The following is a 22,494-nucleotide window of genomic DNA, read 5'->3' on the forward strand; positions in this document are numbered from 1 at the left end:
AAATAAGCATACTCTACTATGATGATAGAATTTAACTATAGAAGATATTAAAGAGGAAATCCACAATAAATAGTCGTTGTGCAATTCATAAAAGGTGGGGACTGGTCTGATACTGAAATCATATTATTTACGAGAAAAGCAAGAAATATGTTTGGGTTACTCTTAACTAAATGTTAACAGAAGCGATGCTTATTGGGTTTCAATGTTTCGCTTCGATTAGTTTACTTGAATTCTTACCTTTAGGGTAAAGCTATAGGCATGCCATACCGGTGGTATCCAGATAGTATTTCATCTTAAACAAATGACCCCTGGCTGATACTACTCTCAGACTGAAGTCAACAAAGTCATCGGCCTTAATATCCACCTGAGCGGAAGGGCTTTACAGTAATGGCTGGAAAAAGCGTATATTCGTAAATAGAATGATGATAAAATTCTTAATTAAAATTTAGAATATACCCTTGAGTCAAAATTTTTAACTTTCGAATTTACAGCTCTTTTCCTCTAAACTTTCAAAATCAAAAATAATAATAATAATTTTAATAAACAAAGACTATGCTATTAATCTATAAATATTCTAGGAACGAATTATAAATTTGTGGCATTTGCAGAGATTAGATATAGAAATCTTTTAAGTATTTTGACATGAACATGGTATATTGACTCAGTGACTACCTAGCGGGTGGTGTACGACAACTTATAATATAAAATAAGTGTATTGAGTATCCAGTATCTTAATATACCTCTTTTATATTGTAAATAAATAATGCCTCCAAGTGGTAAGTACCTTGACGTAACTAAATTTTAGAAAATTATTAGTAATTTTTATATTTAAGTCTCAGTTGTACAAGAAGTTACTGATTTCCCGCATTTCACTGGTGCATCAAAGAAAAACTATGGAACCAAGGGACTTAACAAAATTAAGCAAATTGCTGAAGAATTCCGAGCTCAATCAACGCAGGAGACAAACTTGGAGCAAGGTAAGCATATTTGAGCAAATTTTTGTTTTCAAGCAAAAATATGCAAGGAATTCAGTCCTACGATCTTCATCAGTAGTGTTTTTATCAGCAGTTTCTGTTTCTCTTGGTAAAAAATATTTTTCACACAAATCATTATGAAAGACGTAAGATGTATGTAAGTAATAAATATCTTTTTTACTAATTGTCAACAACATTTGTCATCAAATTTATCAACGAATGCATTAAATTCTTAAATTTATGTAACTAAATTTACTTTTATTGAATTTCATAGGGCATATGATTAATCATGTGATAATAATGCTCTACATATATTACATAAAATGTATACAAAATGTAATATGGAGTCTTATGTTGATAATTGTTATTCTTATTGTATTCACACATACAAAAAAAAAATTATAAACTTATAACCTTATATCTTTGGCTGATGATGACTGAGGGCACAAGTTCGTCAAGTATATTATATTGCTGCACTACCAGTGGCTGCAGATACTATTTTTTAACTCCTACGAGGATAATATATTCTTTTCAGATATGTAACACTGTTTTTGTCTAGTTTTTGCATTAATACTAAAATTTCCATTTAATATATTAAATACATATTATCACTTTTCAACGAATTTATTCACGTCGTCACCCAAATAGAAACAATAATTATATCGTTTCACGGAAAACCTTATAATAAAGACAAGAAACAATGATGACGTTTCATAACTTAATAATGGAACAAAAGTAATTCATATTTTCTAATATCTTTATTTCATATTTATGTTTGGATTTACGTGTCAATAACTGATTCTTTTTCTTTTTTTATTGATAAACTTTGTTTATTTGATCTAAGCAGGTGTTATTTAGTTTCATATGTTTAGTTTTAGACCGACATTTCAGTCTTTTAAGACTTCCACAAGCTTTTTTTCAATCTGGTTTTCATTTCAACCTGGGTTTCTCATTAATACATAAAAGGAATAAGCGCTTTTTTAATAAAAAAATATTCCTCTTTACTCTATATACCCTTTCCCAAGTCCCTTGCTCTTGGATGCCGATGATCTCTTTCTTAAATTGTGTATACATAGTCAAATGCGTCGTAAATACGTAATAACATTTTAAAATTTTCTGAAAGAATTTCTTTCAAAACACGTTGAGCTCGATTAAAGATTGATATATTAATTGTGATTTAATCTTTATTTTTTACTTTTAATAATAACTATTTAATGTAAATAGATCAATATAATATCCCATCTGCATTTAACATGGTCAATAGTACATACTTTGCTGGCATTATTGGCTTTAAGTGTATGTATGTTTTTTTTTGTCTGAGCATAATAACATTTTTTACAGGATGTTTAACATATTTTTTACCAGCAAAGTGCATGCCAAGAAACCATACTCTAATGCCAGAATAAAAATTAATTTAAATTACACCCCATAAAATGTAAATTCAACACCAAATTCTTCTGTAGATGATAGAGTGATGATTATATAGATGATTATTTAAAAGAATTGGATTTTGTGGAAGATATGCTAGAATATTTTTTCAATTTAGTGCCACTAATTCAGTCACGTAAAATGAAGATTTTCACGTTATTTTTGGATTGGATCATATTTTTACGTACAGAAGAAATTGTAAAGATTCGATTTGCATTTTATTGATGTCCCATAGCAATTATAATAGTAGCCGTCCGAGGAATATTCATCCTCCTATGAAAAATTTATTCAAACGTAAAATGTACAATGCAGATATCCAAGATTGGAACTAAAATGTATTTCAATATAAATTAGGTTTATCAATCTATAATAAATATGTCAATCAATAATCCAGTCTCAATAAGGAAATGAACTTTGCAATAAATTATAAGAGATATGCCACACACATGTTAAGATATAATATAATAAAGATAGAGATAGAAAAATTCATTGCAATAGAATCTTCAAAAAAATTTAATTACACAAAATAAAATTTTAACTTTTCTTATCATATTTTTTCTCGAAATTTGTTATCATGGGTATTTCCTCTCAGTCATAACTATCTTAAATGATCCATCGTAATTATCCAAAAGTCAAAAACATCTTTAGAAATAAGTTTTGTGGAATTTGTTGGTTAATTTATTTTCTGTTTATAAGTAGTTTTTCAAGTAAAACTTTTTCCACTAATGAATAAGTTTCTTTTCAGAATTTTTTAGTTTTCTAATCTCTTAATATTTAGTGGAAATATGACTACTGACTTTGTTTCACCAATGAATTATTTGCTTTTTGGGAATTTCTGAGATAATGTCAATTATTAGACAAATTATTATAGTTATGCATCTAAAGGAATTACTGTATTTGAAAATCTTCTGTGACATGCAAAGTTTTGTTAAATTAGTTTACATTGGGGATGCTACAGTGTATACAATTGGTCTCATCTTGCTGATGGGCTTGTACATTTTTAGCAAACAACATAATTTTGGTTTTTTGTAAATACCGATATCAGATTGTTAACGCATTTAACGTATTCTGCTGCCCTAAATACTCATTTCTTTAATGATATAAAATAATGGTCCTTGAAACATGTTTTCGTATCAAATCCTGTAAAAATTTAGGTTGCTTTTTACTTGTATTATGTTCTATATTTCGTTAATATTTTACCACATTTCTAAAAAAGTGTACACACCTATGTAAAATATTACATTTAACAAGATTTAGGTCTATAAATGACTGATGAGGTCAATGTTTATACATATGTCTTCTGAAGATATTATTATGGCTGCTGAAACACGTGTAGAGATACGAATAAAGTGTTTTGAGGAAGGAAAACCCTTTTTATTAGTTAACACCAAAAAGTTCCAGTTCTATTGGGACTTGAAGAAAGGCATCTGATTTTTTGAAAAAATGTTCTTATTTTACAGATTTACATCCAGAAATTGCAAGTTGCAACAAAACTAATAATAATCCATTCTATACGGTGTTCGGTCTAGCAAACAAAAATAAAAAAAAGATCCCCACAATAATTGGGCCGGCTTTCTCCCTACCCAAAACTCACTGTACGTATTTTGTATGAAATCCCCGACGCCGACGGCGCCTGAGACGCAGTCAGAGAGAGAAACAAAATAGGGATATTCATAACGCGAAGTGAGACAAGGTATCCCAATTCACATATACACGATATGGCATCGCCTACAGTGTAGTATTCAGACTTTAACTCGCGAATTGAGTGAAGACGGTTCTCACGCTCATTTTGATCGTTCAACAACACATGATCGGTGTATGTTTATGTTTACATAGAAAAAAAAAACAACTCCCGTGTAGACAAAACCAAACATTCCCACAGTGGTTTACCAGTGCCTAATGTGGAGTATTTTTTACGACCCGAATCTTCAGGACCATTTGCGCAACGTAAGTGGAAACTTTTCATGGCGCCATCGAGATTTTTAATCGATTTCCCTCGTAGGCAGCGAACGACATTGAAAAACATTTACTGTTGACGCATAACATTATAATTTGCAAATCACCAGCCGTTCATTCATAAAGAAAATCTAAGAGAAACGAGTTTATTAATTGCAGAACTACTTCGGCTAGAATAAGTTAGGTTCTCTTTTGCTATTTATAGTGTACGGTTGTCCGTTCGCTGAGCTACGAGTGTACACGAGAAAAATCAATACTTTAGTAGTTTTTTAATACGTTTAAGTATTGCAGCTGTTTTAGTGTTGCCCTGCCACCCTTTTGCCCTTCTTGTATTTATAGGACTGGTTTTTTTCTATTTATAATATGATGCAAGTAAGTCAATTTTGAATCATTCTCGATCACTCAATAAATTGAGCAAATTAATTTGTTTTTTTTACGTCATCGGGATTTTCCTTGTTGGTTTCATCTAGGAGCAATTATAAAGCCTAACGTTTCTTAGGAGCTAACATAATGGTAATTATTAGCTACTGAGAAAAACCTGCCTGCGATTGCATTTCCTATAACATCTAATTAAATGTAAAATTATCTATCTTACCATCGGTATTCAGAAAATTATTGCAATAATTATTAATTACACTTTTTCAGTATCATCAGTATTAGAAATCGGCAAGTCATATTGTAACTGCTATTTATGAACCTACCGATACGTGATATGCGTAAATATTCAAAAAATTTATAAAAACAAATTTAATTTTTAAATCAGAACGTAAAATCCATTAGATTTTCATGAACATTATCCATTTCTATGACAAACTGTTTAAATATTTTCAATCCAATTAGACATATAAAAACCCTTGTTTTTATAGTTTTGAAAAATATTTAATTCTAAACCATACCTAATTTAAGGTTGAATCAAGATTGAATCCAACATTAAGAAAAAAAATGTTTTGCATCAGGTCATAAAACACATGCATATAAAGAGAAAATTAAGATAAATTACAATAGAATTACTATTTAAATGCACAAGTCTTGTTCCAGTTTCCAAGAACTGTTCCAATATTAATTTTCCAGTTTCAATATTCACTAGGTCTTCATTCCTATTTGTAACAATCTGTATTTTGAAGTTTTGAAACTAATTTAAATCATTAATTGTTTATCACTTGTCACCCAAATTTCTTCTAATTTGGGCAAATATTTCTTTTTTCAATGCTTAAATCAGAATATGTAAATAAAAAAAAAATAGGATTTAACATCAAATTCAAAGTCTTTATTAAGGTGGCCAGCTACAGGCTGCTTAAGTGCTTAGGCCCAACCTGAAATAATATTCAATATTTTTCGAAGTTAGGAAAAAATAAAAAAAATAAAAGTGAAAAGTTACATAATTATTAACCAACTACAAAACTTCAACTGGACTCAAAATTCGATTAAAATGAAAACAAAAACATTTTTATGATAAGTAGTTCTAAATAATTAATGAATAAAAAACAAATAACAAAAAAATATATAAATGTTAAGACTCAAAATCCTTTTCAAATTGCATTAGAAACCCAAACTCAAAAAATCTGCTCCAATATTAATTTCTGTGTCTTTATATCGTAAATAATTTACTTCTGATCTAAAAATTTCCAAAAAAATATTTAATACATTTTCAAATTTAAACTACAAATAAAATATATTGACTATATAAACTATAACTACATATTTTCAACTCATAATTAGATTTCTGTGATCTAATTATGAGTTGAAAATATGTAATTAGATCAGATCCTTTTCAAATTTCATTGGAAACCCAAATATAAAAAAAAAATTCCAAAATTTCATTTCACAACTCCCATAAAAACATAATAATTCTCTTATGAATCTTCTTTTAAGGAATGGACACCATTTGTTAAAAAAAGATAGATTTTGCCATAACCATTTATTCCACTATAAGATATATATGTATGTTAAGAGAAAGTCAATTGAAATTGCGACAAAACTAGTAATTCCATACATAGGCTTGTCATACTTTAAGCTAATAAGTATATTATATACCTACTATGTGAAAACTTACTTGGACTCAAAAAAAGAAGTTATTCTTTTAGTCTATAATTGAAACCAATTGGAGCATAAAATGCCTTATCTAGAACTAAACCATTATTGACATATTTTTAATTTGTGAGAATTTAATGTCAGCAAGTCTTTAAATGAACAAGTTTCGAGTCATTCTCTATGATGTAGTATAAGGCACAAATGTATAAAAATCAAGAGAATATAAGTCGCGTTCGAAAAACGTGTTCACTTTTTATAATTAACTAATTTTTTTACAAAAAATGTCCATTATCTCTGAGTCTTTGGCAGGCTGTGTGATGAAAATTTTCAGTATATTTATTAGGATAGTTATTATGTATTACGCCAACAATTACTAAGCATTTTTTGATAATATGGTGTAATATTATTATGTGAAAAATTGCTGATAGCAGATTGAATGACGGAGGTTAATTTTTTAATGAAATACCAAAAACAACTGAAGCAATTAGCAATCCATGCAAGATTGTCTTAACTTTAATACTTTCTTCTTGAGTTCTTATAAATTATCATCTTAAGATAATCTCTTTAAAGGCAATTCAAGTATTTTTTCCAGGCAATTCAAGTTATAGTCATGCAGATATTTTGGTCTTTAATATAGTTCTTGGCTATTTCTTTTTTTTTCAAGTCAGTTTATAAAAAAATAAATGAATTTATTTTTGTATGGCTTGCTTGGAAAAATGAATCATCAGCCTCAGTCATGCTTTATTTATAAGCATGAGTGCTTACCAGGAACAAAATGACTTTAATTACTTGGAACAAATTGAAAATAATTGGAAAATTTCATTGGAGATTAAAATTTGGTTTTCAAACCCAATTTCAAATTGACCAAATATTTTCTCTTTCAGGCACTTCAGAAACATTTAATATTTTTTCCTAAAGCTACACCCTTTTAGCTTCCTTCAACTTTTAAAAAAATTTAAAAATTACTTTTTTGTAGAAAATAAATTCAAAATGCTTTTAACTACTTGGAAGAAATTAAGACTTACTTTCAGTTGCCTAAACCAAATATGAACTCTTATCTTAACTTGTAGTACTATAGGTGGGAGGATTTAACTAGCCAATGGCTTGAAATGACTTGAAAGAAATTTTGAAAAACTTCAACCACGTGAAAGAAACTGCCCCAAAGAAAAGTTTTGAAAGGTGTGCCTATAATAAAATATTTATCTTCCATTTAGTTAAGAGGACATTTACTTTGGTAGTTTCTTCTTGCTGACAGTAGGAATAAGTTTTATGAGATATTTCTTATCATCTAGAATTATTGTATTTGATAAATATTAAGCATTAGAATCTTTTCCTATTTAGTTATAAAATAGTTGGATATTTCCATTATTTTTTAAATTATAATTAACTGTTGTAGGTATTTCTGAATTTAAATAAAATATATTTTTTGGGTTGGTGTTCTGGAAAACAGAATTGGATTTTGGTTTTTTTTTGGTAATTTATATTTAGAATTTATCATATACAATTTTATTGATATAAAAACATTCCCTGGAAAAAAATAATGTCATAAAGGGTTTTTCCACCATCATTTTGAAAAATTCCTTGTGAAAAATTCTGAATGACCAAACACAAATAAAGTCTATATTTAGAACCCATTTTAAAGGCATGTTATGAATGAGTGTCCTTATCTTGTTTACATTATATTGTAATAAGAGGCGTTGGTTTGTAAGTGGAAAAACACGTAGTTACTGTAGTTACAACTAACCAAAGATTTGCGCGTTTCTTAATAACGTTCATAGGTTATCTTAATAGAGTTACAAATATTTTAATATTTTCCGAGAAATATATATAATAATATTTATTCGAGTCGGCCTCTCCCTCTTATTTAAAAATAATCATGATTAAAAAAATAGTTGGTTCCCTTAATTGCCTGTTGGCTACGCCTCTGGAATGTTAAAACAGAACAGCCTTGATATAAAAATATCGGCGCCCAACGAACTTGTAGATGTAGAATATCTCGGGCGGGGTTAAAGATTGTATATGTATTATTATTATGACTTTTATTTAAAAAATGGTTAAAAAAAAATATAAAAACATTCATTTGACAAGTACAACAAAAAGTACTGTTTCATAAAAAATAACTATCAATACTTTTTAAATTTATTAATTAGCGTTTTGGCTTTAGCCATTTTGTCTTTAAATTATGTTTTTTTCTTCTCTAATTCCTTTCTACGTACCTCGAACGATTTTCCATAATATTTAATTTTCCTTTTACCAGTGGTATTACTCCAATATAATATATGACAAGTCCTCGTTTGATTTTCATTAAAATTGTTTGAACCACCTCTAAGGAAGTAAATAACCCTTAATAATTTTACTTACAGGATCCTCTGTTGCCTTAAATTAATAATTTTATTTAATTTTTTTAAATAATTCTGCTATTTAGTTACTATATATAGTTATAATTCTTTCGAATTTTTGGTCTTCTTAGAAAAATGAGTTACAAAAATATTTAAAAATAAATTTTCTAAGACTGTCGACATTCATGTTGGTAATCCCGAAAGTAATTCTTATTATCAAGTGCATAATAAACTAATCATTATTAAACACGTATAAACCCGATGAATGGATAACATTTTGATAAGATAAAAATCACCATTTATATAAATATTACCTAGAGATACTATACTCTTGTAGTATTTATAGTTAAGACAATGTCTGAAGGTAAGGTATAATTTCTTTCTGAAGTATGAACGACAATTAAAAATCTAAAATTATTGTAATATGTTATAAGTAATGATAGAAAAATTAATGGATATGAAAGCTTAAATATTTCATTGCTTATGACCGTACTTTGGTCCAACTGTATTTTTCAAAAAATATATAGAAAAAATAACCTAAAAGTAGATATTGTACTTTAAGACATTGTGCTAAAACCTTTTTGAAAGTTTTTTCTATAACCTGACAAAAATTATAAATATTTTTTATAGAAAGCATAAAAATAATATATAAACAATAAAATATTATTTTATTATTAAGTAGATATTGTACTTTAGACATAGTATCAAGTTTTATCTTCCAAGCAGTATAAAATGTATTTAAAGAAGGCCAAATAAAACTAAATTATTATCAACAATCAATTACATTGAGCTTTAAGTATGATATCAGTATGATTATGTGACAAGTGGTAAGCTGCCTGAAGTCACATGTTCGAATATGCAAATACTCATAAATGTTATAAATTAATTGGTTCCAAAGTCATCAATATGATGTTATAAGTGCTGTTTTAACCAAATGGTTCCTAAATTTACATTGCCAAAAGATGATAGTTATCCTTACTTTTCAAATTACCAAACAAAAGCAAATAATATATTCAATGATTTAAAAAATAAATAATAACAACAATAGCATACTAATTTCATTTAGGGGTATATAATAAAGCGAAATATATAAAATAAAAACCTAAAAATAAAGTAAATATAAAATTTTAATATTTGATATTATGATTACGTGATAATTTATTCGTAAAAAAAATTTATAAATATTTTATTTAATTTATTTTAAAATAGCAATAAATCTAATTGAAAAAAAATGCGAAAAAAATTATTGTTTTTTAATTTTATGTGTACATTCTGCTTCTCTTCCGTAATTATTTTATTTTATATGTTCCTATTTAAATCAATGTATTTTTATATTTTTATTTCACACATTTTGTTCTTTCTTGTGATCTTCTTCAGGTTTTTTAATTTTGAAAAAAATCATTTGGTAGTATTTTCATTCTTAAAAGCAATGTTTATGTTATCCTCATTAAGTTCTTTTCCCTCAGAGAGATTTTACATTTACATAAGGTATTTTAAAGATTTTTTTCAACTATTTTGATTTGTTTGTAAGCTGTTTGATTAATGTTAAACAAGTTATTATTTATCAGTTTGTGGTTAGTCATTATTTAGTTAATAAAATATTCTTTAAAACTAGCAAACAGCTCAAAAACAAATCAAAGCAGTTGAAAAAAATACCCTATTTCTTTAAAATACCCTATCTCTCTCTGAAAAGATTGCAAGAGAATTTAATAAATACTGCTAAATGGTTCTTTTCAAAATTAAAAATAGACACAAAGGACCAGAAGTGCACTAGAATAGAAAGTGCAATTTATAAAATTAGATGTTGTGAATGTGTTTCCATCAGTACAATGTCAAGTTATTTAAAAGCTAGAATTTCGGAACTATAAAGAAGTACAACATAAACGTCATACTAGAACATACAAGAAGTACGAAACCTCATGTACTTATTAACAGTCATTCTAAAACAGCTCTTGCTGAGTACTTTAACATGTTTCAACATTCATTTGATTTTGAAAAAAAGCAGAAATTCTATCTAGACAGCAAAGTTATAAAAAGAGACTATTAAATGAAACCATTGAAATTCAAAAACACACAAGCAACATAAAAAACAAAACAGAAAAACTAAGAACATCTTGTACATGCATAATTACACCAAAGCATAAGATCCGACACGATGTGAGTCCCCAAGTATATTATCCTTACAATTTATAACAGCATACAGCTTATCAGGTTTTCCTTTTTTTGCTTCTATAAAGAATTGATAAGAACATTAGCCGCTTGAAAGACGATTGTCTCGCAGCTATTGTCCAAATTTATCTTCCAAGGTAGATGGTTAAAAAATTGAAAAACTCTACCACGATAATCCTATAAATCTTTGTATTTCTTATGGTTTTATAATTATTATTATTAACGAAGACGATCTACGAGATATGTAAGTGTATATGCAGTCTTGTAAATCTGTTTCTCATATTATTTTGTAACCTTTTGGTTTTTGAAAGAATTGAAAAGTTTAGGAATGGTGTTAAATGCATTTTTTTTTGATTCATGAATTGTAGTTGTGTTTTACAACTTAATAATCAATTCTTCAAAAGAATAAATTTTATGCAAAATACTTAAAATTAGACTGAATAAAACCTGCTTTTGATTGAGCATATTAGTTTTACTCTGTGCAAAAACTTGACCTTTGTACCTATGCCAGATTGTATGATTTTTATTTGTGTATTTTGTGTATCTTTAAGAGTCCTGAGGATGATCTCATAGAGATCGAAACTTCAGACAAAACATACAGGGTGTTTTATAATTAGTGGGACAAAGTTGGAGGGGTTATAGAGCCCTCAAAATAAGCAAGTTTGCGACTCCCTATCCAAAAATGATTAGGTTTTGAGATACAGGGTGATAAAATTTTAAGAAAAAATCTTATTTTTATGATAAATTTGACATCTCTGTAGATATTTTCTATTTATTATTTTGCCAGTGACGCCCATGCGGGCTAGAAGTGAACTCTTTAAAAAAAATGGTACGCCATTGTTTTTTCTTCAAATAAAAAATACTTTTCAAATTTTCATTTAATTTAGAGTAAATTTTGTCTCTTGGCTTTGTTTTCTACGACTTACCGTGTTCGCTTAAAAAAATAAAATCATCATTGCTCAAAATTTATTTCTCGCTAAAATTTAAATTTTTAGTTTCACCCGTTTGATAATATTTAGGGTATTTATTATAAGGAAAAAAATTACGTGTTTTTAATGTCGAATTTCGTACCAGAAAGTGAATTTTTGCCATTGTTAATGTTTTCATACATGAAAAAAATATCTCAAAATCTAATGATTTTCGGATAGGGGTTTATTGGGCAAACTTGCTTATTTTAAGGCCCTCTACAATCCTTCCACTCCAAGTTTGTCCCATTAATTATGAAACACCCTGTATAAATCGATCGTCTGAAGTAGTCTTTTTTGACCTATAACCAACGAAAAAAATTTAGCAAGCTTACAAACTGAGCTTATAAGAAATATTTCATCTATAATAATGTTACTTATCAGGGAGCTGTCTTGATTTTTATTAGTATTTAACATCAATCAGAAATGATTATTTTGACGTTTACTGTTTTTAGGCGGCCATACAAATGTGATTTATTGAGATTTTAAATTATTGATTTCATTAAAAAATTTACATTTCGAGAGACTTAGAGTGTTATTTTAATTAAATAATTTCTAAATTGCATTCATTATAACGTTTTTTTTTTCGAAAAAAATACCATTTGATTATAGCCTACCGTTAGCTTAAATTTTCTAAAAAATAACTTTAAGATTAATTAGTTCTTTGTTCATTTTAAACAGAAGTCAATTTTTTTTCTTGGAAAAACTGAGAAGAATTAATTTTTTTTTTAAATTAGGTACTAATAAGTTTGTTCCGAAAGAAATGAATGCTTTTCTTCAGTTTACATTTTTTTTCTCACTTTTTACATATTTTTTAAATTTCTCAATTTTTGTTATCTCCACCCTGACGAACTCGCGAGTCCAAACGAGTTTGCGGCCCTTCCTTTGAGACTTGGCAACAGCGAGGCCGCATACTTGACTGGCTGGCAGTAGACTGCTGGCGCTGTTGTTGTAGTCCTTCTCCGCTCTCTGTTTGTGTAGTGTGGTTGTGTACGTTGTACGTCGACAAAATTTACAAAAATTTCCCGTTTGGCATGTGTTTTTAGTGCAAAAATCACTATTTAGGACTAATTTAAGGTCAGTACTATACGATACACCGATAAATTTCATCTAATTCCAACATATGGCCCTAAAAATCGAAGTAAAAGTGGGCCGACTGTGTGGCAATAACCATATGTTTTTAGCCTTGTTTTCTTTTGTAGTCTGGTAATTTGTTAATATAATTAAATGAATTTTTAAAGTATAATGTATATCCAGTTTGGGCTTGAAATGTGTTTGAATAAATTCCAGTCTGTGGTAGGTAAAAACGAGGTACGGCCAAGCCGGCTTTTCCCAGAAGTGTCTGGAGGGCCTTCTCGCTGTGGGTCCGTAATTCTCCATCTTTCTCTCTCCTACTCATTCTCGGGCGCATTTTTTTTCTGTTTCCGTTCGCTCGGTCATTGATGTGATCTCCGTGGAATGTGGTAGGGCTGGTAGTTGTGGGGCCCGCGAGGGGTCACGGGGGACCCGGGACTTTGGAATGTGAGAACTCGTGAATGGTCTTTGAATTCCTTACGGTATCTCCGTCCTTTTCTAACTTACAACGTTCTCGGTACGACTGTACCGGCTCGGCCTGGTACTAACTTGGAAATTGGAACCGTTTACATTATTTCGTCGGCGGATATAACAATATGGTTACGTTTATCCAGTTAAATTGTATTTGGATTGAGTTTAATTTAATGAACAGTATCTGTATTGGTGCCCACGCCCTTCACCGAAATGTTAAGCTTTCTCCATACATCATACCCAAATAATATTTTATCTTAAAATGGATAAAAAATAAGGAACATTTTATTGGAAACAGTAAAAAAAAACAAAATGTTAAATCAGCTGTCCAGAAACATCAGAAAGTTGAAAGCATGCTATGCTCAATCAGGGGCGGATCCAGGGTAAAATTTTAAGGGGGAGGCTCAAGCAATGAAATGTATTTATTGGTAATAATGTGTCATTGGAAAATAATGTTTTATTTTATCCATATTAACAAGCAATATTATACATTAAAATTGAAGTGATGTCTGCCAATTTTTGTAAATCTTTCCATCACTTTTTCTGACGTTACCTCAACATCATAATTGATATTTAGAAGAGCCAGCCAATCCATTCAATCTTTTTTGCAGCATTGTAGTTCTGAGCCGGGTTTTGATTTGGCCCAAAAAAAAAAGAATTCAAAATATAACGACGCACAACTGTTACTTGAAGTAGTAGTACCATGAGAAAATAATATAGGTATGTAAATGGTTCAGCTTTTAACCATTATTTGCACCTATTGCAAGAACTTTTGGGGAAGGAAGTCTCCCCCAGTTCCCCCCAGTGGATCCGCCTTTGTGCTCAATACAACATAGTTGCCAGATAAATTTTCAGGGAAAAATAATGTGTCTCTTCCATATGTAGGTAATTTAAATAAAATTCCTAATATTATGATTCCATTTAATTTAAGGTTTTGTTTTATTTTTAATCCTGTTTTTTTTGTTTTGATGTAAAAACACAAAGTATTAAGGTTTTTCTATAATTTTAGTAGTTAGCCTACAAACACACTCTAGAAATCACAAAAAATTTTAGTGGCAAAGACATTTGACACCATACTCTATAAAAACCTGCTAGAAACTATTATGGCATTAGAAATGTGGTGTTGAGCCTTTTGAGAAGTTACTTTCACAGGAGGGAACAAATCCTTAAATTGAAGAATACCTATAGTGACCCTTCTGTGTTATCAATAGAGTACCTCAAAGTACAAAAATTCTTTTTTAAAGTGTACCTTAACACTCTTCTCAAAATTCGTTTGTCAGGTCAAGAAGTGTTATCTGCTTTCATAGACCACCTTTCAATTAAATAATTTTCGATGAAGTAAGAAAAGAATAAATATTTGGAATTATACTAGAACAAAATCTTAAATAGGGACAACATATACGTTAATATTTCGGTTAATAAAACATGTATTAAATATTTAACCATTTACTAAAACTTAAAAAGTACAAAACAATCTGCAAACAAACCACTCTCTAGTCCAAACCTAACTAAAGACCCTCCCTCTTCTCAGGCACCTTTGTTGGTGCCCAACAATCTGTTTTTATCCTAGAGTACTTATGTACTCATTTACGGCCATTCTGATGTTAAGATATTGGGTTACATATATTGTATATTTATCAACAACTTTTCCAAGAACTGTTACAGACTAAACAAAATGGTAAAACTTATAAATATCATAAAGTAAAGTGTCTTTATAATATTTTAAAATATAAGATGCCACAATTAATTATTTTACAGGCAAAATCATATATTGAACTGAAAAATTGTATCTACTTCTTCTAAATCTATTTACTTATATTTAAAAATAATAGAATGTGACACACCTACATATGGGATAATGTGGATCCTCTTTTTTATACAGGGTGGGCTCTTTTTGTTTACCAACATAGCTAAAAGAAGCATAAGTCATTCACAGAGTACTAGGAATAGTGTAAATAATTGTTTCTCTCATCCTCTAAGCATTATGAATATTAATTTAAAGTTTATTTAGGTCCAAAGTAAAGTAACTGAAGCATTTAAAAAATTTTAAAAATTAAGAAAAAAGCAAAAGAATATTTTTACCTAAATATTAAGAAATTTAAATCTTGCATCTTTACATATAAATATAAAAATAATAAATTAAAGTAAAATATAATAAACTTTTCTAGCAAGGCTATGCAATATGAACCAGAGTAAAGACCAAATTCAAGAATACCTATGCAAATGAGACAAAAGTATCAGGTACTATTAGACACCTATAAAAAATCTGGTGATCTCTAGCTGGAGATAGGCAAATGCATATTATTTTCTAATTTGTTAATATCTAATTGAATTAAAACCTCCCTTGTTCATAAATTGTTCATAAATCTCTTCACTTGTTTAGAACATAAATTTACCCAAGAAAAAATTCAAAAAAGTTTATTTAAATCTTGACTTAAATAGAAAAAAATCAAATTCATTTCAGTCATGACTTTAAATCGTTTGAGTTCTAATTTTATTTTTGAATATTTTATTTGAGTTAAAAGAATACTATGAATTTTTTGGCAAATTCTTAAAGCAAAAAATCATTTAATTTTAACTTTTCTAATAATATCTTGTAAATTGAATAATATCATTTAATTATGACATTTATATGACAAAAATATATCTGTTAATATCTAATTAAATGGAAACCTCCCTATTGTTCATAAATCTTTTCATTTCTTTAGAACATAATTTCCAAAAAAAATGCAAGAAAATTGATTTAATCATAATTTAAATAGAAAAAATCAATTGATTTCAACGACTTAAATCATTTGATTTTTAGACTATGTTAGAAGAATACATACTTTGATAAATTCATAAAGAAAAAATAAATAAAAAATCTTTATTTTACATGATTCCTCATGCAGTGTAATGGGACATTCTCTAAGGAATCATCTTCTATTGGCCTTTTGCCTTGCCATTTTTTTATTAGATCATACTTAGTTTACTATATGGAACATTCTCTTAGCCATAAGCTTTCAAAAACCAGTGACATAATAGTTTAGTTTATGTCTGTAAAAAAAAATTCTAAAAGTATTTTTCTTTTTGTTACAGGTTCTTCTCCCAGAGACAACACCAAACCTAAAAATATGAGTGGACAAGTTTTGCACAGTCTCCAAAAAATATTTAACAGTTCCACAGTAGGAAGCAGTAAGCAACATTACCTGACCGAGACAGATAACGGCAATAAGACAACCCGCGCTTTTACCGCCATTGACCTTGAATCGTTAAATTTGAAAAATTATGAGGACCGATTAAAATCCTATGCAAACTGGCCGAATAAAGACGTATCTAAAGAAGTATTAGCGAAAGCAGGATTCTTTTATAAAAACTGCAATGACTTGGTCCAGTGCCCGTTTTGTTTCATAGAAGGTTATCAGTGGGTTGCTGGTGATAATCCCATGCAAGACCACAGGACTTGGAGCCCTCGCTGTCCTTTTGTTATGACTTCAGTTGAACCCGATTCACCTTCTAGACGAAATACGGACACTTGCGGACTGTACGGTGTCGAAGTTTTTCCAAATTCTGTGCCTGAAGACGAGATACAACTAGAGAGACTCGGCATCAGCAAGAGTAAGAGTCCTGCGCATCCAGATAAAGCGATCTTGGAAAGTAGATTAGAAACGTTCAGCGACTGGCCAAAATCCTTAAAACAAACTCCGAAAGACCTTGCGGATGCTGGCTTTTTCTATATTGGTGTTGGAGACCAAACAATTTGCTTCCACTGTGGTGGCGGTTTGAAAGACTGGGAAGCTAACGATAGTCCTTGGGAAGAGCACGCGTTGTGGTTTCCAAAGTGCTCCTATTTGTTCCTAAAGAAGGGCCCACAATACATTAGCGCGGTTAAGGAAAAGAGAGATCCCAAGGCGCGGTCAGCTAATCTGACTCCTGAAACCAAAGAAACTCTTCCTGAACCTTTAACGTTAAAAGAAACTGAAAGTGGTGAAGAAGAAGAGTCCAAAAGCGAGAAAACTTTGTGTAAAATCTGTTTTAAAAATGATGTGGGCATTGTGTTTTTGCCTTGCGGACATATTGTTGCGTGCGTAGACTGTTCTGCCGCACTTAAAACTTGTGCGATTTGCCGAAAACCTTTGGAAGGTATGGTCCGAGCGTTCCTATCGTAGACTTAGATTTCTAATTTATGGACAATTATTATAGTTGCTGTAACTTGCAGTTCTAAAACAGTACAAATATTCTACTTTGATTCTCGTGTGATATTCATGCATTTTTTTTTGGATTTATCATTTGTACTATTTTAGAGCAGTCGGAACAACAGTTAAACATTTTGTACTATAGAACCTTCAACATGAGAAAAATTTGGACTCTAGTCACAGTTTAATGTCTTCAAAATATTATTGTAATAAATTTTGAGTTGGCGAAAATCGTAGAATTTACTTTTAGTATTAAAGAGATCTATATTTTTATACATTTGACTTCTAGACTCGGACTTAGTACAAACTCCTTTTAGTTATAAGTTGTCACTATACGCTTTAATGTTGTATTAGTATAGCTCCGAGATGCTTATAAGAACTTCACTTACTTTAGTTTTCACGACTGCAAACAATCCATATCCTTAACAGACTATAATAATATTAATAATTATAATAATATTGAACATTGAACACACTGTTAGCTTTGATTATATATTGTACAGTTCAAAAATTAACTTGTGTGATTCAGGAGAGTGTGTTATGTTTTGAATGGAGAATGTTGTACTATATAATAATTATAAAAATATTATTTATACAAAATGGTTGTTTTTTTTTATCCTTCTTTTTTTTCAGCTTATATATCTTAAGAACAAAGAGCCTAAATATTAATTAAGAGTACAGTAAATTATTATTTTAAGACTTGCAAGAGAGAACTCTTAAATAACTAAAGGCATCAATAACTGATATTCAAAAAATCAATTTTACCGCCAAAACCGTTCGTCAGTTAAAATTGTACAGTTTTCTTTAGAAAATATATCCTATAGTCCCTACTTAAAGCAATAGATGACAGAGCGGTCGTAAATAGTAAGGTCATGAAATGATACTAGGATTACAGGCGCCATTAATAGGCGTTGACACCTAACCAAAAGAAAATTTCTTATACTAGTTCATCGAGGTAAATTATGAAAAAAAATGATCTGAGCGGTATATATAAATCCAAATAAAACACTTTTCGTGCTATTTTAAATTCAGTTTTCTTAAAAAAAATATCTTGTAGTTCCCACGTAAGCTACTAGAGAGCCTACTGATTATACTTAGGCTCTATAGACGTGAGTAATAGTACTAGTAAGCTCTGCCGCAATATGACGGCCCGGCGAGGTTGTCAGCTGCTAAATTTAGATAAACAAATAGTCACTTTTTTTAAATATTTTTTTTAAACAACCTCTGGAAAATATTTGATGAGTAATCAAGCAAAACCAAATAAATTTATTATACAGCGTCCTGCAACAGCGCATCGGTCTTCCATAAAGCCTAAAAAAAAAAGGTTTACATTTTCTGACCTCTTAAATTTTTTTGGGATAGGACAGCGCATGTCTGATAAACATATTAAAATATACAGGGTGCTTCAAAAAAGTTTGGCAATATATTCGGCATTTTTTTTAAATGGAGTGCCATTCTTTTTATTTAATTTTTGGGACCTATTTATTTATTTATTTATTTATTTATACTCTTACAAACACATTTGAAATGTAATTATATGGGGGAGTGCTTACTGGCTTGCAGAAAGAAAAAGGAAAACCAATAATAATGATGAAACTAAACCTACACTAAAACTAATAACATTTAATAAAATACACCTACTTACAATCAAAAACAAAAAGAACAGATTAACAAGTAAATGATTAATCAGATAAGGATACAAAATCAGTCTTAATTTGGCGAATACTAATATTAAAGAGATCTATATCATATTTTTGTATATAACTATTACATTCTTGCATCATTCTATTAAATGGCGAACAACTTGAGGTTGAACACTGGAAAAGATTGTTATTTCTTATTCTCAAATTGATTTTAGGAACAGCAAATGATAGATGATTAATTAAAGAACAGTTCTTATATTTTAAGTTGTTAGTTATGTAGTAAATAAATAAGACATCATTCATATTACGCCTAACACTCAATCGTACCATTTTAAATTCAATTAGCATACTATCATAGGAGATCATATAAGGATATGCATTATGTGTTCTTAAGTACAGGTATCTTAAACCAAGAAGCTTATATGCTTTGTTTACAATAGTTTCATAGTGTTGCTTAAATTTGAGATTTGTTTGAAAACAGACTCCAAGATCCCTAAATTTACTTTTCCTAGTTAACGATAAATTATCAATTTTGTAATCAAAATTTATAAATTGCATTTTTCTTGTGAAGGTTAGAATTTGACATTTATCTATGTTTAATGACATTTTATTTTCTCTGAACCACTGGGCCACCAAGTTCAAATCAATTTGCAGCTCAAGACAATCAATAAGAGATGTTATGTGCATAAATAATTTAAAATCATCATCAAACACGAGACATCTAGCATGCTTTATACAGTTTGGCAAATCGTTCAGAAAAATTAGAAATAAGAGAGGCCCAAGGTTACTGCCCTGAGGCACCTCAGATGTTACTATATATATTTTTCACAATTTTTTACCAACTTTAACTTGCTGAGGCCTTCCGGTAAGATAAGATACCATAAACCTACATGCTTTCAGCGAGAAACCAAATTTACCCAACTTATTCACCAACAGCCCATGGTCAACCCGATCAAAAGCCTTTGCACAATCTGTCAAGACAACATCTAGCTGCTCTTGGCTATCTACTGCATTGGCAGCTGCCTCAGTCAAAGTGCTGAGGTTGGTGACAGTTGAGGCATCTGGTAGAAATCCATGTTGTTGCTAAGAGAATTTATTCATGAAAGAGCTCAAAATATCTTGGTATAAAATGTTTTCAAACATTTTTGTGAGAGAATTAAGAACGCTAATTGGTCTGTAGTTGTCAACCAAAGAATTATCTCCTGATTTGAGGATTGGAGTAACCAAAGCATATTTAAGCACTTTTGGAAATGTGTTTGTTTTTAGACAAAAATTAAAAATGTGGCTAAAAACACATTTTATGCTGTATATGCGCTAAATATGGCTACTTTCTTATGCGTCGTTTGACTGTAATAATCTTTTTTACAAAAAAATTAAAAACTCACTAGGTATATCATTTAATAATTTTATATTGATATCACAAATGTTAATTTAATGTCAGTATTAGGTTAAATTCGAATTTTAGAAGAATGGAAATTTACTATGACTTAAATGGTTTCTTTCTGTCATATACAGGGTGTTCGTAGTATTATCATTCAAATTTTACGAATTTCAAAGCTTCATATCTCGCTTTTTTCATACGGAACACCCCGTATATTTTTTATGCATTTAATGAAGAATGAATAAATGAATTTTTTTTATTATGTAAACATATTATCTATCTTAAGTCGTTTTTAAAATATTCACGATAATAATTAAACAAGCATATTAAAAATATTAATTATTTTATTATTATTGCATCAAGTGTTCAATATGTCCTCTGTTTTGTTCAAATATAAATCAATATATTAAAATAGAGTTAATTGAGCAAACACATCTCGTGTATTCTCTGCTCCATGTCTAGTGTCGTTGTAGGTGGATTTCTATAAACAACTTCTGAAAACCCATACGAAAAAGTCTAATTTTGTTAAGTCAGACGATCTGGCTGGTGAATTATAATAGATCCATTCCTTCCAATCCATTTTCCTTCAAAGTTCACATTAAAATATTTAGTGACATTCCGAGCAAAATTTGCAGGAGCTCCGTCTTGTTGAAACCAAATTCGGTTTCTAGTAATTAATGGAACACTTGCAAGTAACAATTGAAGGTACATTTCTCCATTAAGATGACCATTAAATAAATAAGGACCGATAATAGTGCTTCCAATAATTCCACCCCACACATTTCAGGACCACCTATGGTGGTAGTCGATCTGCCCCATGAAATGGGGTTTTTCCGATTTTTAATCTCTATGAAATGTTGGCTCATCTGTAAATAGAATATAGTTAAAAAAACATGGGATCGTTTTGTAATTTATTTCTGCTTCAAGTACAAAATTCAAGTCGGTTTTGTATATCCCTATCAAAAAGTGCTTGATGTTCATGGATGTGGTATGGATGAAAATGGTTCTTTTTTAAAATTCGTTGCACAGATCTATCACTTATTCCAACTGCTCTTCCGATATTTGCTTGACTTAGGTTCTGATTAGTAAGTGAGATACATTTTTGGACAAGAACGAAGTATGCGAGCTACTATTCGACTACTTATATTTGCTGAATATTAATACTGTTTTGCTGTTCATCAAGTCTAATAGTACGCCGATTCAAAAAAGAAGCATTTACCACATTAACCAAAGAATTCAAAGCAGAATCACCTAATTTCCGGAATATCCTGATACACATACTGAAGCTTTTTTTTTTTAATTATTTTAATTTGATTATGTCAGTTGGAACTAAGAAGAATATTTCCCGGACATTTACATTAGACAGAATCTTCAGTGGACACTCACTAAATCCACATTGGTACGTAATTACTGATACGTGAGGCTGTCAAGCCTATCCGCTACTTTTATCCCATCCTCCCGAGACAAGCGTATTCGTAAAATGACGTTATATTTTCGAGTTTTGTTATTTACTGTTTTGACCTCCCACAATTACTTCAACCTATTTTTATGTCTTGATTTGTCTAAAGGAGTTCTCGGATCCCATAGAGGCCATTAAAGTTAAAAGCTAAAGTTAAAATAGTTTCCTTGTTGGCGCAAAGCTTGAAAGTAAAACCGTGGTTCTCCTCCATAGATACTAGGAACCTTGGTATTCCAAATAATTTGGGCACTGGCTATTAATTAAAAAGACGCAGTAGTCACATTTAAATTATGTGGAACCCGGGGTCGAACCCAAACCCGACATTCTAAAAAGAATGGTACAAAATAACAATTAGTAAAAAAATTTGGTTAAAATTCAAAAATAACAATAGAAATCAAATAGCACAACGGACGAAAAATACAGAATAAA

At 29.7% G+C, this 22,494-nt stretch overlaps 3 protein-coding genes across 7 annotated transcripts in view; 1 reads left to right on the forward strand and 2 right to left on the reverse strand.

Annotated features, from left to right (window-relative positions):
• LOC126743372 (DNA ligase 4) overlaps positions 1 to 559 on the reverse strand; it is a 165,254-nt gene extending 164,695 nt beyond the window's left edge. Inside the window, exons 1-2 of one of the 2 annotated variants that reach the window (XM_050450424.1) lie at positions 457 to 559; positions 238 to 391 (exon numbers count right to left, since the gene is read on the reverse strand). The gene's annotated coding sequence lies outside the window, so the exon portion shown is untranslated. Of the gene's footprint in view, positions 1 to 237; positions 392 to 456 lie in introns of those variants that run through there. The other variant, XM_050450425.1, reaches the window with a different exon arrangement.
• A 55-nt stretch (positions 560 to 614) lies between these two features.
• On the forward strand, positions 615 to 18,182 carry LOC126743375 (baculoviral IAP repeat-containing protein 7). Of its 4 annotated transcripts, XM_050450429.1 has the most exons (3): positions 615 to 776; positions 834 to 977; positions 16,486 to 18,182. In XM_050450429.1, exons 1-3 carry the CDS (start codon positions 764 to 766, stop codon positions 17,553 to 17,555), a joined length of 1,227 nt encoding a protein of 408 aa, XP_050306386.1. In that variant the 5' UTR covers positions 615 to 763; the 3' UTR covers positions 17,556 to 18,182. The 4 variants fall into 4 exon arrangements, with proteins under 4 accessions (XP_050306386.1, XP_050306387.1, XP_050306389.1 ...); XM_050450430.1 differs by lacking the exons at positions 615 to 776; positions 834 to 977 and adding an exon at positions 4,129 to 4,349; XM_050450432.1 differs by lacking the exons at positions 615 to 776; positions 834 to 977 and adding an exon at positions 4,513 to 4,730.
• Positions 18,183 to 20,050: 1,868 nt separating this feature from the next.
• On the reverse strand, positions 20,051 to 21,885 carry LOC126743332 (uncharacterized). Its single transcript, XM_050450369.1, has 2 exons — positions 21,826 to 21,885; positions 20,051 to 20,308 (listed from the first exon to the last, which is right to left on the reverse strand). The coding sequence occupies exons 1-2, from the start codon at positions 21,883 to 21,885 to the stop codon at positions 20,051 to 20,053; spliced, it is 318 nt and encodes a 105-aa protein (XP_050306326.1).
• Positions 21,886 to 22,494: the final 609 nt, after the last annotated feature.

This window comes from Anthonomus grandis, chromosome 12 (assembly GCF_022605725.1).
Source record: "Anthonomus grandis grandis chromosome 12, icAntGran1.3, whole genome shotgun sequence".
Taxonomy (NCBI): domain Eukaryota; kingdom Metazoa; phylum Arthropoda; class Insecta; order Coleoptera; family Curculionidae; genus Anthonomus; species Anthonomus grandis.

Excerpts from the sequence above, each read along its gene's own strand:
- LOC126743375 (XM_050450429.1), top strand. Across the intron at positions 978-16,485 it reads GGAGACAAACTTGGAGCAAG|GTTCTTCTCCCAGAGACAAC; the intron begins GTAAGCATATTT and ends TTTTTGTTACAG.
- LOC126743332 (XM_050450369.1), bottom strand. The coding sequence starts at position 21,885 with ATGTGTATCAGGATATTCCGGAAATTAGGTGATTCTGCTTTGAATTCT. Across the intron at positions 20,309-21,825 it reads TGAATTCTTTGGTTAATGTG|CAACAACATGGATTTCTACC; the intron begins GTAAATGCTTCT and ends AAATTCTCTTAG.